The sequence below is a fragment of the Morone saxatilis genome, unplaced genomic scaffold (genome assembly GCF_004916995.1).
Source record: "Morone saxatilis isolate NCDOM2014 unplaced genomic scaffold, NCSU_SB_2.0 Contig23, whole genome shotgun sequence".
In the NCBI taxonomy this organism is placed as follows: Eukaryota; Metazoa; Chordata; class Actinopteri; family Moronidae; genus Morone; species Morone saxatilis.
The window spans coordinates 14,799,121-14,814,332 of NW_023339796.1; the positions used below are offsets into that span (position 1 = coordinate 14,799,121).

Consider the following 15,212-nt stretch of genomic DNA (forward strand, 5'->3'; position numbering starts at 1 on the left):
TCTCTCTCTCTCTCTCTCAACACCCATCTGTAAATTGAGGTGTCAAGTGTGTGTATTGACAGTGTGACAGGTGAAGCTAACAGCAGCTGTGCGTTCCCTCAGAATAGCCATGCACTGCAGGCCTGAAACGTGCCGTGGAGATGGGGCCCTGAGGAGCCACATGGGCCTTTGTGAAATGATCTATTGATCTGACAGTGAAATGCCACATGCTGAGGTCCCAGGTGTCCGAGGGCCGCAGTTATTCTCAGATAGAGACACATGTCAGACTGGGACCCCCTCCTTTTTAACCGGTTCCTAATAAAATCAATAATAGAAGGTCATAAAAGTGTTTTTAAGAGGGGCTGTCAAGTGTCAAGGTCCTGGGTCAGTGGTAAACTGGTGACTGCTGATCATAAAGAGTTAAAAATACAGTGTGATGCTTCACACTCCAAAGATGACCAGTATAGAGCCTCTCAAAACAGGTCTTGAGATAAGTTATAATAGTATTTTTTTCTTGGATGCTTCTTGTGGGAAAACTCACAATTTTGCCTGAGAGCAAATTAAATTATTTCACGTTCATGAATTATTTCATCATCTAATATTCTCTCTGCATAATCTATCTTGGCTCAACAATTGTGATTGGACATTTACAGTACAGGAACTGCCACTGCTTAAAGCACTGAATATCAATAGTGAAAGAATTAAGATCCTTTAATTAAGTAAAAAGGACCAATATTACAGAAATACAAAAAATACTCATTTAAAAGTAAAAGTCCTTCATTCAAGTATTAGCCGCTTAATGTACTAAAACTATCAAAGTAAAAGTGCTTGGTCTGCAAAAACAATTACCACTGTGAGATTTATATTGTTTGAGTGACCAGTGAGTAAATCAGGCTACCAAAAAATTAAAAAAGAAAGGAAAGAAAAAGACAAACTGAGGGAAAACGGCTTTTGACTAATTTCTTTCAAGAGAAAGGCGAGCACTAACACAGTTGGTTTAAACTAATATCAGCAGTTGTTTAGATTGAATGCAGTCAACAGGGAATCTAGCTGAAAAATATTTGCATTGTATAACATTAATTAATCAGCATCATAGCTATAATGTCATATGAAATTATATCTATCAACATTGTTAGCACCATGAAACACATGGCCCTTAGTTTCATAAACAGCCTCAGAGAGTGGAGCAGAGGCACATCCATCATTTGTTACATTGGATGTAAGACAAGGTCAGTTTATTTGACACTGAGGTGTCGCAGACCTCGTGGTAAAGACAGGTCAACTTTGGAGCGATATTTAGCCCCTTTCCCAGTAAGTTAGCTTGACATGTTTGGCATCAACGAATGCATTGCAATCTCAAGATTCATTTGATTCTTCTAGGGATGTTGCAACCTTCCGGGAAAAAGTCTCACAGCCAGGAGGGCCACCTTCCCGGGTGGGGAGAGAGGGGCCACAGGTCGGAGTCAGACCCGTGGCTGCTGCAGCAAGGATTCAGCCTTTGGTAGGGAGGGTGTCAGCTCTACCAGGTGAGCTACCCAGGCACCCTGGGTTGAACATGTTTTTCTAGGCTGTCTGACTCATTGATCCTGACTTCTGTGTTGTGCAAGTTAGAACCTGTGGGCCTGACCATGGCTCTGAAATATCAGTAGCCTATGCAATATATTAATAAATCTTTGGTGCTGTCTGTGGTAGCAGACAGACAGATTCAGTAATTGCATATTTTTCTCTCAGTCCCACCCTTCTGTCATCTTGGATCTATAATATGATCTACACTATATACTTCAAATACTATATTGTACTATATTGTAGTCTATATGCTCTATAAAGTAGCTTTCCTATATAATATTCTTAGAATGCTTCTATGATCATTCAGTAGTGTCTGTGCTGCTGAGAATACACCTCCTGACTATATAACAAAATATTTTACATGACTATAAATTACTAAAGCGTGAGGGGTTGAGTAAGGGCCATTTCCCCTGTCAGAAATGAACACTGGCTGAAAATATAATACAGCAGTTAAATGTATAACTAGAATATTACATTTTGTGATTTTATTTTATACTCTGAAAGTTCTAGTTTAATCAAAAATGCCTTATGGGGGTGGGGTTCTTTTGGGTAAATGACCTCCGTTCTAAAATCCAGGCTGCAGCTTTATTTGCAGAATAGGTGTCATTTACATTTAACAGTTCTCTCTGATTGCCGTTTGTTCAAGCTGCTACTAGAACTGAGGAGGTGGACAAAAACTTTACAATTTAAAAACCAAATTATTTCAGCAAACCCAAACCACTATTCACATGAATTATCCATTAGACTGCTTTAAGCACCGTGTTGTGGTAGTGTAAGAAAGGGTTATACGATATGTAGAAACTCTGAATATCAGAATATCAATCATGTCAGAGTTGAGCGAAGGCATTGCTACCTGAAGGGTAAAAAACAGACCACAGGAGGAAAAGATTATTAATTCAGATGTTCTTGGAAGCTGAGTTTATTCATTTTTGGTTTCATTAATTTTTGAGAAAAGAAGAAGAAAAATATTTAATTCTCAAATCATGAGCCAGTGCACTTTGACATGCCATTATTCCTTTTATATGGTATTACTAGTGTACAACCATCAGGAAGAAGACTCTGTGTGCCAAAGTGCAAATCAAATAGACTGAAGATATATTTCGTCCCGACTTCTATCAAGCTGCTGAACTCCAATACTAAATCAATGCAATCGGTGCAATAGGGCAATGTGCAATAAACAAACCAGCACCATAGCAATTTAATTCTTATAGTTTCTTTAGGTCTCTTTTTAAGATGCCACGTTGTCAGTGTTAAAATGTAGTGTCTTCCATGTTTTGAGATGTTTGATTTTGTAATTGTTTTTTGATGGTGTGTTGTTGAGGTATGCTTGTTTCTGTGAAGGCAACCCCAAGACAAATTTCCCCTCGGGGGACCTGACCTTGGGTGGGAAGATTCTGGATATAGAGGATATTTGAGATATTTAAAGATTATTTCTTTTCCTTTTCGGAATTTCTTAAAAAATTTTCCCACACTTTGTAATTTCTAGTAATAACATTGGTTGTATGAAGAGCGTGGGGAGCCGTTCAGCATGAGAGTTCAAATCACTTAGATGCTCTGACATCATCAATGACAGTATTCCCATATCCTTTCTTTTCCTAAGTACCGAGAGAAACACAGATGGAAGAAAATTAAATTAGACATATTTTGAAACTTCAACAGAATGCAAATAGACAGCTTCACACAGAGCTTCAGGGTTGGACTCCAACCATATCTGCATTCCCATCCATCTCAATATTGGTAAAACAATAAAGGGAAAAAAAGAACTGTCAACATATTAGTGTCCTTTTCATCTGGCTGCTTCTGAAACTAGACAAAGAAACAGGGATGACAATAAAAAGCCTTGTAGCAAACTGATGAGGCATTGCAGTTTGCTTAGGGACCTGTCAGACTTTCCACAGTTGGAAAAATGCAGATTAAGGATTTTGAGTGAATTGTTTTATAAGTCACATATTTGCAGTAAATCCAGTCTAGTCTGTCCAGCAGTGGTGTAAAAAGTTAATAATGTTAGTAACATTAATTAACATTGGGGGGTGGCAGGAGCTCAATCCGTAGGGACTTGGCTTGGGACCCAGAGGGTCTCTGGATAGAGTCCAGCATGGACCACAGTATGGAGTGTGGACTGGGCACTGCTAAGGGGCCCTTGAGCAAGGCACCAAACCTGTAACGGCAACCAGGGCGTGGCTACGTGGCAGCCCATCACTTGCATGTCTATAAGCCGTGTGTGAAAACAGGTTAAATAGTTAATCTTATTCAGCTTCCCCTTAAAGGTGGAGCTCATTCTAACTACTTTATACACTGCAGGGTAGCTTAATCAATAATAATACATCATTTTGTATAAATCTGTAAAAAGTATCTACCAGGTACCTCAAAAGTACATTGAGAAAATGACTTGAAAAATTATTTTCTAGCCTTCGCCTCCTCTTTCCTTTCTCTCTAATGCACACACAGCTGGTCAAAGCAATGCATTGTGTGACCTATAAGAAATGCAAATCAAAAACACACATCTCTCTCTCTCTCTCTCTCTCTCTCACTCACACACACACACACACACACAGACTGAAAGCTGTTTGAAATCTATTTTATCATTCCTCTGATGTGCATCATTTCAGATGCGTGTGAACAAACCCTTGTAGGCTGAGGAAACCTTTCTGAAAATACCACCATGTATAATTTAACCTCACATCATATGCAGGAATATTAAATGTGATAATTGGACATAACATCACAGGTCGTGATTAGCTGGCTCCATCAAGGAGGGGGGGATACCAAACAATGATTATGTATTAGTGAGTGACTACAGACCTAATATAGTCTGCAACGCCGTTTTAATTAAAAGAAAGCAGAAACACGGTCTTAAATACACGTTTTCTGAACTACTATTATTTTTTAAAGGCCAGCAATCCATTCACCTAATAGCTATAGACTAAAGACTATACACCGACTCTTTTGTATCAAACAACTAAATAAGTGTTCCCACCATACAACACAACACAAGCCTCTCCCTGTTTGTTCTCCACATTAATCATCATGTCCTGCGCAGATAAAAAAAAAAACCTATTCAAAATATCTGCTTGTTTAGAGTTTAAAACCAGAATTGAAGTTAGTGGAGCTTCCTTACTGTCCGGTAGACTATCTGCTGTAATAATCCTAACAGTATAGTAATACAGCATACGGCATCCACCATGTGTGCGCCATCGAGCGGTGGAGGAGAGCCTCGGAGAGTATAAAAGCCTCGAGTTTCAGGACGCTGTCAGCATCACTGACAAGAGAGGCAGCTGCAGTGCTACACATCTCAACCTGGAGGCTCCTAAGTAGGCTGACACGGATTAATCTGCTTTTTTTATTTTTTATTCTCATATAGACCTATTATTTACTTATTGTAAAACAGTAAAATGCGAACAGAGATGCGTTTAAGTTTAACACACTCGGATGAATCCTGCAACTCTGACCTAGACCTCAGACTTTGAGCAAGACAAGGACGATGGACATTTTTGAAACCACATCTGCGCACCTACAGTCTGGAAGTTAGCCTGAAAGAGAAAGGGAAAAAAAAAAAAAGAACAAAGAAAGTCGCCCTTTCCTCTGCAGAATCATGCAAAGCAACAGCAGCGCATCCGGACCCCTGACCGCTCTGAGCGTCTGCGGAGGAGAAGAGAACGAACGCGAAATCTTCAAACTTGTCAGCCCAACAGGAGCAGCCTCCAACCTCGGAGCTTTTAACCTTTCACTTAACTGCTGGCTTCACATCCTCTCCAAGGAGTCCTCTCTGGACCTGCATGGAGACAGCGCAAACCTGGCAGTAGGTTTATTCAAGGATTTACCTTTCCTTGTTTTTTTCTTTCTTTACACATCCAGATGGATAAAATGAATAAATGAGTCTGTCAACACATTTTGCATGAATCCCCTCGACATATGCTGAAAGAAAGTGATTGGTGGTGTTGTGTTTTTGCTTCAGTTTCCATGTGTGATCACTTAGCACCTCCAAGATGAATCCTGTTTGCACTAAACACAAAATAAGAACATTTTATTGAATGTGTTTGACAGGTGCGAGTTCTCATCGCGCTGATCTACCTGGTGGTTTGCGTTCTGGGGCTTGTGGGTAACCTCCTGGCACTCTTCCTGCTCCACTCCCGCCGCCGGGGCCACCACCACTCTTCTGTCGACTGCTTTGTGATGAGCCTGGCACTGACAGACCTCCAGTTTGTCCTGACTTTGCCCTTCTGGGCCGTGGACACGGTGATGGATTTCCGCTGGCCCTTTGGCTGGGTCATGTGTAAGATCGTGAGCTCGGTCACCACCCTGAACATGTATGCCAGCGTCTTCTTCCTCACCGCCATGAGCGTGACCCGGTACCGCTCCTTGGTTACCTCTCTGAAGATGGAGAGCCCTAGGATCGCCACTGCTCGTGCAAAATGGGCCAGTTTAGCCATTTGGGTAGTGTCACTGGTGGCTACGCTGCCCCATGCTTTCTACTCCACCACAGTGCAGGTTTGTTGAAATGAGACTGAACAGGGGCCTTCCTAAGTTCACACGGTCCTTTGTTGCTCAGATTTATATGGCACATAATAGAACTTTTTCACAGCAGCCATTTTGACATGACCACATGAACACCATTGATACTAGTGAAGGGTCCGTTCCATTTAGTGTAACAGAACCTTCCCAGTAAGCCAACATGCACAATAGCACCAACCTGACACTGGTCTGTGGGAACATGACATGGTTTCCAAGGTGCTATGTATGTTCCCTCAGTTCTAGGATTAGGGAACTTAGGACAGTGGGAACATAGATATGCTCCCGTCTGAACTACCATCCCTGATTTGATCTGCTTACAGTACATGTTTTCTGTTTGGGTGACCAACCTCTTACGTTGTGTTTACAGGTGTCTACAGACGATGAGTTGTGCTTAGTGCGGTTCTCTGACTCCGATTCCGACCACTGGGATCCTCAAGTCCTGCTTGGACTCTATCAAACACAGAAAGTCCTCCTGGGATTTGTAGTTCCCCTGATTGTGATCTCTGTGTGCTACCTCCTCCTCCTGAGGTTCATTCTGAGCCGGCGCATCGTGGGCAGCATGGTCAGCAGCAGTGTCACAGAGAGGTCAGAGTCTGAGAGAGGACGCCACCGCCGCCGCTCCAAAGTCACCCGCTCCGTCACCATCGTGGTTCTGTCGTTCTTCATCTGCTGGCTGCCCAACCAGGCTCTGACCCTCTGGGGAGTGCTGATCAAATTTGACTTGGTACCCTTCAGTAAAGCCTTCTACAACGCTCAGGCCTATGCCTTCCCCCTGACTGTGTGTTTAGCTCATGCAAACAGCTGTCTCAACCCGGTGCTCTACTGCCTGATCCGAAAAGAATACAGAGCTGGACTGAAGGCGCTTCTCTTGAGAGTGTCTCACTCCGTCCAAAATGTTCTCACTCTGGCTCTGCGAGGGAGGAGAGTGCAGGAAGCACCAGCCAGCCTGGTCATGATAAACAAAGACATCAATATGTGATTTACCCTGTAAAAGGAAAAGTTTGACATTTTAGGAAATGCAGTTATTGAGTTTCTTGCTGAGAGTAAATGAGAAGATTAATACACTCTCATGTTTATACGTATAAGCTACAGCCAGTAACAGGATAGCTTAGCTTAGCACAATGACTGAAAACAGGGGGAAACAGCTGGTCTGGCTCCAGCTAAAATGTAACTAGATCTGCCTACTGGCACTAATAAACACATTGTATCTCATTTGTTTAATCTGTACAAAGAAGTGAGAAAATGACAAATTGCCATTTTTTGGCGGGGAATATTTCTTTGCTCTGAGTAACTTCCTAAAGTCTCAGCTATTTGCCGGGTAATGGGTTGGCTTTGGTACAGATTTAAAAAGATACATGGTTTCATTAATGAGCTTTAGAGGTGCAGATAGGCAGATTTTGTTTCTTTGAGCCGGGGGTACAGCCCATTAATCTGAAACCCCAATAGTCTGAAAAATGTCCCATTGGACTGAAACCCCATTTGTCTGACGGCCCGAAAACAAGTCCACTGCTCTGAAGGCCTGTTATTCTGAAAATACACTCCCTGGAGTTTTTTGCCCTTTCTCTTTGTTTATTTGGACATGCAGGAGAGGACAAAGTCAGTCTGTGTGTGTCAATGACCTTCATCAGGTGACCTTTGTCGTCATGGTAACAATTGTCAGGTGACCTTCATGTCTTCATGGTCAGAACAATAAACACAACGGTCACAGTTTGGTTTTAGGCAACAAAACTATCCATTTAGGTTTAAGATCATGGTTTGGGTTAAACTAAGTGTGTTAGTTACGTAAGTTAAGTTACATACATAAGTTAGTGATACCACATACAGTGAGTGTGTATTTTCATAACAAAGGGCCTTCTGAGCAATGGCCATTTTTTTTTCAGAACAACGGGTGGTCAGAACAAAGGCATGGTACCTCAAAGCTAGCCGTTACCTGTCTAAGCTAAATTAGCCAACCGTTGGCTGTAGATTCATATTTAGCAGACAGAAATGAGAGTGGAATCTATCATCTCATCTCCTAGCATGAAAGAGCATCAGCAGGTGCCATTTTTTTAAACAATATTACTGTATTACTGTCATCGCTCCAAATCTACTGAACACAAACACACACACTCATCTATTGCAGACAAACCTGAACAGTTATCTTTTATCTTTATTATACCCTTTTGTGAAAAACCATCTTGCCAAAATATGCTCTTTACAAGTACATTGTTGAAGAGGATCAAACCCTTGAATGAGCCAGGTCTGAGTTACAATGTGGGCTGATTATTTATTTTTTGCACAATCAAGCAAAACTACAGTGCGATGTTTGAATAGTTTAACATGTAAAGTGATTTTTGTACTGACACCCACACAGGCAATCAGGGGTACTATAAGCTTGTTCAATTTCCATTAGGTTGGATGTGTTTAATATTTATTTGTATTTTTGTTGCTAACTCAGTCAGGAGACTAGAACCTCCCTCACATTACTCTTCATATGCAGTAAAACTTAACTCCAGCATATGTCATTCAGAGTAGGGAGTGTTTGACCATAGCATGAATCTATCGCCCATTTTCATGTCTCTCGGTGTCTACCTTGCTGTACAGCTGTGAACTGTTTTGTGATTACACGTATGTAATGTGACATTAAATAAAAACGAGAGGACAAAAGAGTTCAGGGACGTCTCTGGAAAGTTAATCTCATCTGCAGTCACCGCAGTCACAAAACCGCGAAGACGAGCAAAATGAGTCAGCCGCACAAAAGCTGCTCCACGTTTTTACCCTTTTGCAACCTTTAAAGTTTGAACATTGATAACCATCTTGAGCTGCCCGCAGATAGGCCTAGGGGCTGACATGCAAATACCACACACACCCCAACACAGTCCCTCCATTGTGTGCCAGTCTGGTAGTAATTACTTCTCCAATCAGAATCACAGATTTATTGAGCAGGTCTGTGTGGGAGGCCATGATGCCGCTTAAAAAAAGCCAGCAGGTCACCCAGGGACCCTGCACCTTCCAGCTGTGAAAAAAAACAATCAAACGTGTGATTGCTGCCCAACACAAGAAAGTCTTCTGTTGCCAACACCCGTTATTGTCTTTCCTTTAGATGAGCTTGCTTCATAATTTGACTGTTTTCTCATCAAGCTCTAAACAATTGCCAGAGCTACTACAGTCCATCCACTCACACCCACATGGCCTTCTTCCATTTTGGGAGCCGCTTCGCAGAAAAACAAGCAACACTTGACAAGTACCAGCGAGTGTGCCCAGCTTGTCATCTTCAAGTACAGGGAACAATTTCCCACTGATGAAAACCACTTGAGAAAATGCATCCGAGTACCGTCCCTATACATCCGTGTAGGGCCAGCATGGATCAGTGGTTTAAAGCAATTACAGGCTCAAGATGTTTACTTTTATGATGAGACGAGCTGGAATGTGTATAAAGGCACAGAAAAGGGTTGCAGTCAATCACACTTGGAGGCGACATGCGAAGGACGCAGTGAAGTCATGACACATCCTTACATCCCAGAATGCAACGCTGTTTGAAAAAAAAGGCACAATTGATACTGCTGAATAAAAGTCTATTCTTAAATACACAAGTAGATATTTTTATGTGCAGGGACTTTTCTGACTGTACTATAAAATTTGTATCTCTTTGAGAGAACATGTGGATTCAAATGGGAGTTAAGAGCTTTGATTGCATTTGATATCCAAACGCCAACCACAATACAATTTGTTCATGTTCTGTTCACAAGCTGAAATACAGTCAGAGCAGTAGGCTGCTTCGTCTGAGAAAATAAATGCAAACACACAAAGTACTTCCATTAAAAGTGCTTGTTTTTGGCACTGACAGGATCAGATTGTTATTGTGTCTGACATCATTGTGGAGAGGATCCCTACAGAGACAGACCTTTTTGTTAAAGAGTAAAACCCCTTCTGTTTGATTAGAAACAGCTGTTATATCGCTATGGCCTTCCAGACTTCATTCACAAAACAAACAAACTCACCAAAACCGTCTTTGTTGTCTATTTAACTATTTAACTGCTCAAGCCACCGCTATAAGAGGCAAGCATTGCTAACATTTCCCCCACACAGATCTATTCTCCTTTTCCAGGAATCAAACCTTACACCCAACCATCAACAATTCTTTCTTCATTTTATATGTCTGCAATTGCTGCTTTATTCTTTCTGTAACATAACTTCCTGAAATTTGTAGATATAAATTATATAGATTATATTTTTTAGGTAACACAGATAAATGTATGCATTGACCTTAGGTATTACAATTACGTTACAAACAAAAACATTTACTGCAATTTAAGCGAAATGTCTTGAGCATTTACGCTGCACTATAATTCACATTGTGTTGCAGCACAAGCAGGAAGAAGAAAAACATGCCTCTCTCAAGAGAATAATCTCCATTAGGAACTGTAGTGAATATGAATGCAGTTATTAGTGATATTTCAGAGCTTGTGAAACACATGACTCAGGCATATTACAATTAAAATGCAAGTGTCTTCAAAGAGCACATCCAAGGTCATGTTCTTCTTTCAAGGAGGCTTCAACTCATCTCCACTTAGCAGTAACAGCTCAATTAAAAGACTTTTTGAACATCTTACTTTCCATTTACGAGTAAATTGCAGCAAATTATTTTCCTTTCTTCTTTTTTTGCGCTCCACCTCATCCATAATGGTCTCTTCTGGCTTATGCTACCTTTCTGAACTCCTTTAGGTTGTTGTGAGTTTGGACATGAAGCCTTGTTTTTTTGGTTTATTGCACTCATCTTAAAGGATAGGATTAAATTTTTTTAATTCCTGAAGCAAAATTATGGGGCAATTCAGTGAAATTGATACATAACAAACATAAGAGAAAGCTTTTTTCTTTCACAAAATTAGATTATATTCAGAGAAAATGTTCTCTTTAAGAATGATTGCTGAAATATGCACGACTCAATAGGTTTGTTTAGAAAACAGCATTTTTTAAGGAGAAATAATGTGTTTTCAATATTGAGACATTCATTTTATGTATAAACTATTCAAAAGTGTTTTCCTTTTCTTTTTTTCAGTCTGTTCCTGCCTCTGCTCTCCATTTTTATCCCATTTGCAGTACAACACCCTTGACAGTGATTCAGGTTTCTTCCTCAGGGACTTGCTCGAGCTCGCTTGTGCCGAATGAGGAGCATCTGTAAACAAACAGTCGTCATGTCATTCCGAAAACATTTCTCTAATGAGATTCAAGGACTCTACACTATGGTCCCTGATTCACTGAATGATTTCCTTGTAGTGGTTTGGTGTGACAGCCATGCCGGAGCATAAACTCATCTCAATCTTGAAGGTCTTTAACTCTGCATAGCAGGTTGGTCCGACCTCGTTAGCTCCATTCATTGTTCTCCCTCTCTTTAAAAGCGTCCCAGTAACTGCCAGAGAAACTCTCTCACACAGCATGCAGCTGCCACCGGGGTACTTCACAGCAGGGCTCATGTTAAATGCTTGATGAGCTGCGTCTGCTTTCCTCCAGACTTAACACTTTGAATTACAACTGAGGAGTTTGATCCTGGCTTCATCAAACCACAAAATCTTTGATGCACAGTCTTCTGCTCTCTTTGTGCCAACTCAAGTCATGCTGTCACTGACTGGCTCCTTATGGCCACGCTGTCACGGAGCACAGACTTATGATGTGCTGCACCGACTGTTCTCCTTCCAGAAAGATCAGCCTTCGCGGCCAAAGGGGCTCTGATGTGGGTTCTCTGACCAAGGTCCTTCTCACTGAGGTTGGGAGGATGAGCAGCTGCAGGAAGAGTCTGTCTGGTGCTATATAAAGTTTCCAGTTTCTAATGATGGAGCCTGTGAAACACTAACGCATTGGAAATCATTTGATGCTGTTCTTCAGTTCTGTGCCTCCTCGCTATTCTGAGTCGTGACGGCTCCTTAGAGTATACGGCTCTGAACTGCACTGTCATCCATTAGACCTTTCAGGGAGAGACGGTATGCGCTGTAATTTAGATTCAGATAGAAGTGTCCGCTGGACATACATCAAGTTTAAGGAGACCTTTAGAGGAGAAGTGGCCACTTTATTAACTACGCTTTTCTAATAAGGGGCTGAACCCCCATTTTGACCCCAAAACAGCCTGAATTCTTTATGGCATGGCTTTAACAAGGTGCTGGAAACATTTCAGATTTGTCGGCTCCACGTTCAAGCTCCTGGTGAATCTCCTGGTGCGGTCGTCTGCTGAGTGCTAAGAGATGCTCTTCTGCCAAGCACTGTCGTAAGATGTTACACATATTTGAGATTCTGTTTCCTTTCCTGCTGGCTTGAACCAGTCTCTATTCTCCTCTGACCTCTCTCACTGCCGACCTAACAAACTCTAAACTCTAGAAACCTTAGATTTTAAAGGGGGGAATCATTTGCCTAAAGATATTCTACAGTGTATATATATATATATATATATATATATCCTATATATATATATCACCCCACCTGAGATACAACACCACAAAATAATGGGCTGAGTACATTCAAAGGGCACTTTGAGAACATTTAGCTCATTAGTACCGTGAGAAGTCCCCATCAAGGGGCCACATGATCACACCTGAGGCAGGGAGGACAGCACAAGCTGCCTGGAAAGGAAACAACTTTAACAAGGCTATATAAACTGCATTTGTTCTTTTTTTTCTTTCTTCTCCTAGCCCTGTTATGTGCATCCTTTAGGTGAATTTTCTTGTTTTACATTCATATCTCAAAATTCGCAAATTAAATAAAAAAAACAAAAAACAGCTCTGCCTCATCTGGGTGTCACACACACACTTCAACGTACCCACCTGCCGTTGGGTTTAGACTCCAACAGGCAGCGTAGAACAGACACTATAAAAACCAAACTGACGTATAGACGGAGAAGATAAGAGCAGTAATGAGGACTGTGTAATGACCCGTTCACAGAACAGGCAGCTGGACTGAATGTGTTTGAGTTGCAGCTGCTGCGTTTGCTGGCTGTAATGTCAGTTGCTTATATTTGGAGAGACAAAGTGCCTTAATGGACTGAGGCATATTCAATGTCAGACACACAGCGTAATGTTCACTGCAGTAATACAAACACCTGTGACCCATTCTCCAGTCTTCTTGCTTTAAAAACAAGAAAACCCAACAGCACCTAAGGATGGATTTTGTTTTGTACGTATTTTAATGGTACAACAGAAGGAGGGTCTTTGGGCCATTGACATCGATTCTTTCATGGCATCAAATGAACAAACGTTGGTTCACATTTGCAACTAGGTCACTGCTGTTAGACATTACATAAAGCACAAATACACAGGAGGTTCTACCAGGAACCTATTGTGTTTATTGTAAATACATATGTATATATATAAAAAAACAGTAAAGGGAATTTTTCTATCAGTACAATGCTTTTTTCCTGAAATAAAAACCTTTTCCGAGAAACGTACAGCGTGATTACGGTCCTATTACTGTCATCAGCAGCAGGTGCTGCACTTACGCGTAAAAATAGGTAGAATTACACATCTTGCTGGAGGAAGAGAGATCTTTTGTACAATGAGAGAAGCAGATTGGCCATTGTGGAGAAAATCTGCAATTCTAATTGGTGCGGGTAAAAAACAAAAAAACATTGCTGTAAAATTGTTTTATAATGCAACATAATAACGGCCAAGATAACAGCTTGTTTAGGAAACACAGGCTTTACCTAAAATGCCCCGCAGCTGTATGAGGCTACTAGTCAGTCAGACTCTTCTTGTGAAGTATCGACCCAAGGTGTTTTTAAAGGCTAGATCTGTAGGGATGAGATCTGGAGCAAGCAGTTATAAATAAAGCTTTTAATAATGATAATAAGGTGCAGCTTACTCACCTTATTAAAAGCTTTATTTATAACCGTGTGCTCCAGATCTCAACCCGTTGTCTTGTCTGTTAAAGACTGGTCCTCCAAATGAAGCAAAGCCACAAGTTGGATGATGGTTGTCTGACCAGAAATTAGAAAAGATTCCCAATCAAACACCTACCTAAAGCTGTGTCCTCTTCTTACCCGGGACACCTGGATCACTTAGATAATTTTGCTTAATGAGGTCAACTTCAGCGGAGGAGTTAGTTAAACATCATAGTTCATTGTGGCTGTAAGGGGAGTGTAAGAAATCTGGATTAAGAAAACCACTACAGTACTAGAAGAGTCTTCGCTTCAGAGGGTGGAAGATGAGAAGAACCTCTATCCTCTGTGAAATTGATCAAACCGAGCAACCTCAGCTGTAAAGTTTGTTTCTGGACGGATTTGTGTTGTGAAGTTGAAAAAAAAAAAAAATACCTGAGGCTATTTTTCATCATTTAACTCCACTGGGGAGTCAGCTCTTTCTCTCTTTACCGAAACCGTCTCCTCCTTAACACTCCCGCTGTCTGTTAGTGCCGTTGCGTCTCTTTTCCTCTCCTCCTTAATGAGGTCCTTTTTAACCTTTGGTTTGACATCAGTGGTGGACTCGGACGTGGCTGTGGAGCTCTCACAGAGAGTCGGACCTTCCCACTTTGGGATGTCCAATCCCAGCAACTCCATCAGCTGTTTCATCACCTCGTCCACGTAACTGTTGATACGCAGGTATGCGTGCTTGTCCTGCAAGACAGAAAATTACAAGAGTGAAATGATGAACCTAAAGATGCCGGACAAAGAACATGAGCAGCATATTTAACCACAATTTTGCCTTTAATTAGTACACAGTATTTCAATTTTCATAGCATGTTTCCACACATATGTGTCGGGTGGCGGTGCAGGAATGAGACTTACGTGTTTTGTGGGCTGCAGGTTGACAATGGCCAATTTCCCTCCTTTCCGCTTGGTGAGGAGTGGAAGGTCTCCACTGGGTTTGATCTGCAAGGAGGTGCCGAGCGTCAGTGCCAGATCTGCTCGTCTGGGTGCAGACAGAAGAAAAATAAGATTATAGTCACATCTGCAGCTGCTGGCGACATTCTTCTTATTTTCCTGTCATTAAGGAGGATTTATTGTTGTGCGTTAAGAGGTTATCTGAGATTCCAGCACTGGCAGTGAGGAAAACATAAGCAAGTGTTTGAAAAACCCAGAATATTATTTAACAACATTCACAGCCGTTCTGAAGGTTTGATCTGAACAGGTCTGAACAGTACATTTGAGTGACAGAGCTATGCTTCATTTCTCTAACAATATTTGGAAAGCGAGC

General features: G+C 41.4%; 2 protein-coding genes across 2 annotated transcripts in view; one reads left to right on the forward strand and one right to left on the reverse strand.

Annotated features, from left to right (window-relative positions):
• The first annotated feature begins 4,871 nt into the window (after window positions 1–4,871).
• Window positions 4,872–7,066, forward strand: LOC118334730 (relaxin-3 receptor 1-like). The gene is made up of 3 exons (XM_035670783.1): window positions 4,872–5,344; window positions 5,590–6,033; window positions 6,425–7,066. Exons 1-3 carry the CDS (start codon window positions 5,138–5,140, stop codon window positions 7,034–7,036), a joined length of 1,263 nt encoding a protein of 420 aa, XP_035526676.1. The 5' UTR covers window positions 4,872–5,137; the 3' UTR covers window positions 7,037–7,066.
• Window positions 7,067–13,799: 6,733 nt separating this feature from the next.
• The window catches only part of sirt6 (sirtuin 6), an 8,854-nt gene continuing 7,441 nt past the window's right edge, over window positions 13,800–15,212 (reverse strand). Inside the window, exons 7-8 of the mRNA XM_035670784.1 lie at window positions 14,804–14,927; window positions 13,800–14,632 (exon numbers count right to left, since the gene is read on the reverse strand). Coding sequence (XP_035526677.1) covers window positions 14,339–14,632; window positions 14,804–14,927 — 418 coding nt within the window. The 3' untranslated portion in view covers window positions 13,800–14,338. The remainder of the gene's footprint in view (window positions 14,633–14,803; window positions 14,928–15,212) is intronic.

Bases quoted from the DNA above. Each gene is read 5' to 3' on its own strand.
- LOC118334730 (XM_035670783.1), top strand. From the start codon at position 5,138: ATGCAAAGCAACAGCAGCGCATCCGGACCCCTGACCGCTCTGAGCGTC. The intron at 5,345-5,589 runs GTAGGTTTATTC...TGTGTTTGACAG, and splicing joins GAGACAGCGCAAACCTGGCA to GTGCGAGTTCTCATCGCGCT. The intron at 6,034-6,424 runs GTTTGTTGAAAT...TTGTGTTTACAG, and splicing joins TCTACTCCACCACAGTGCAG to GTGTCTACAGACGATGAGTT.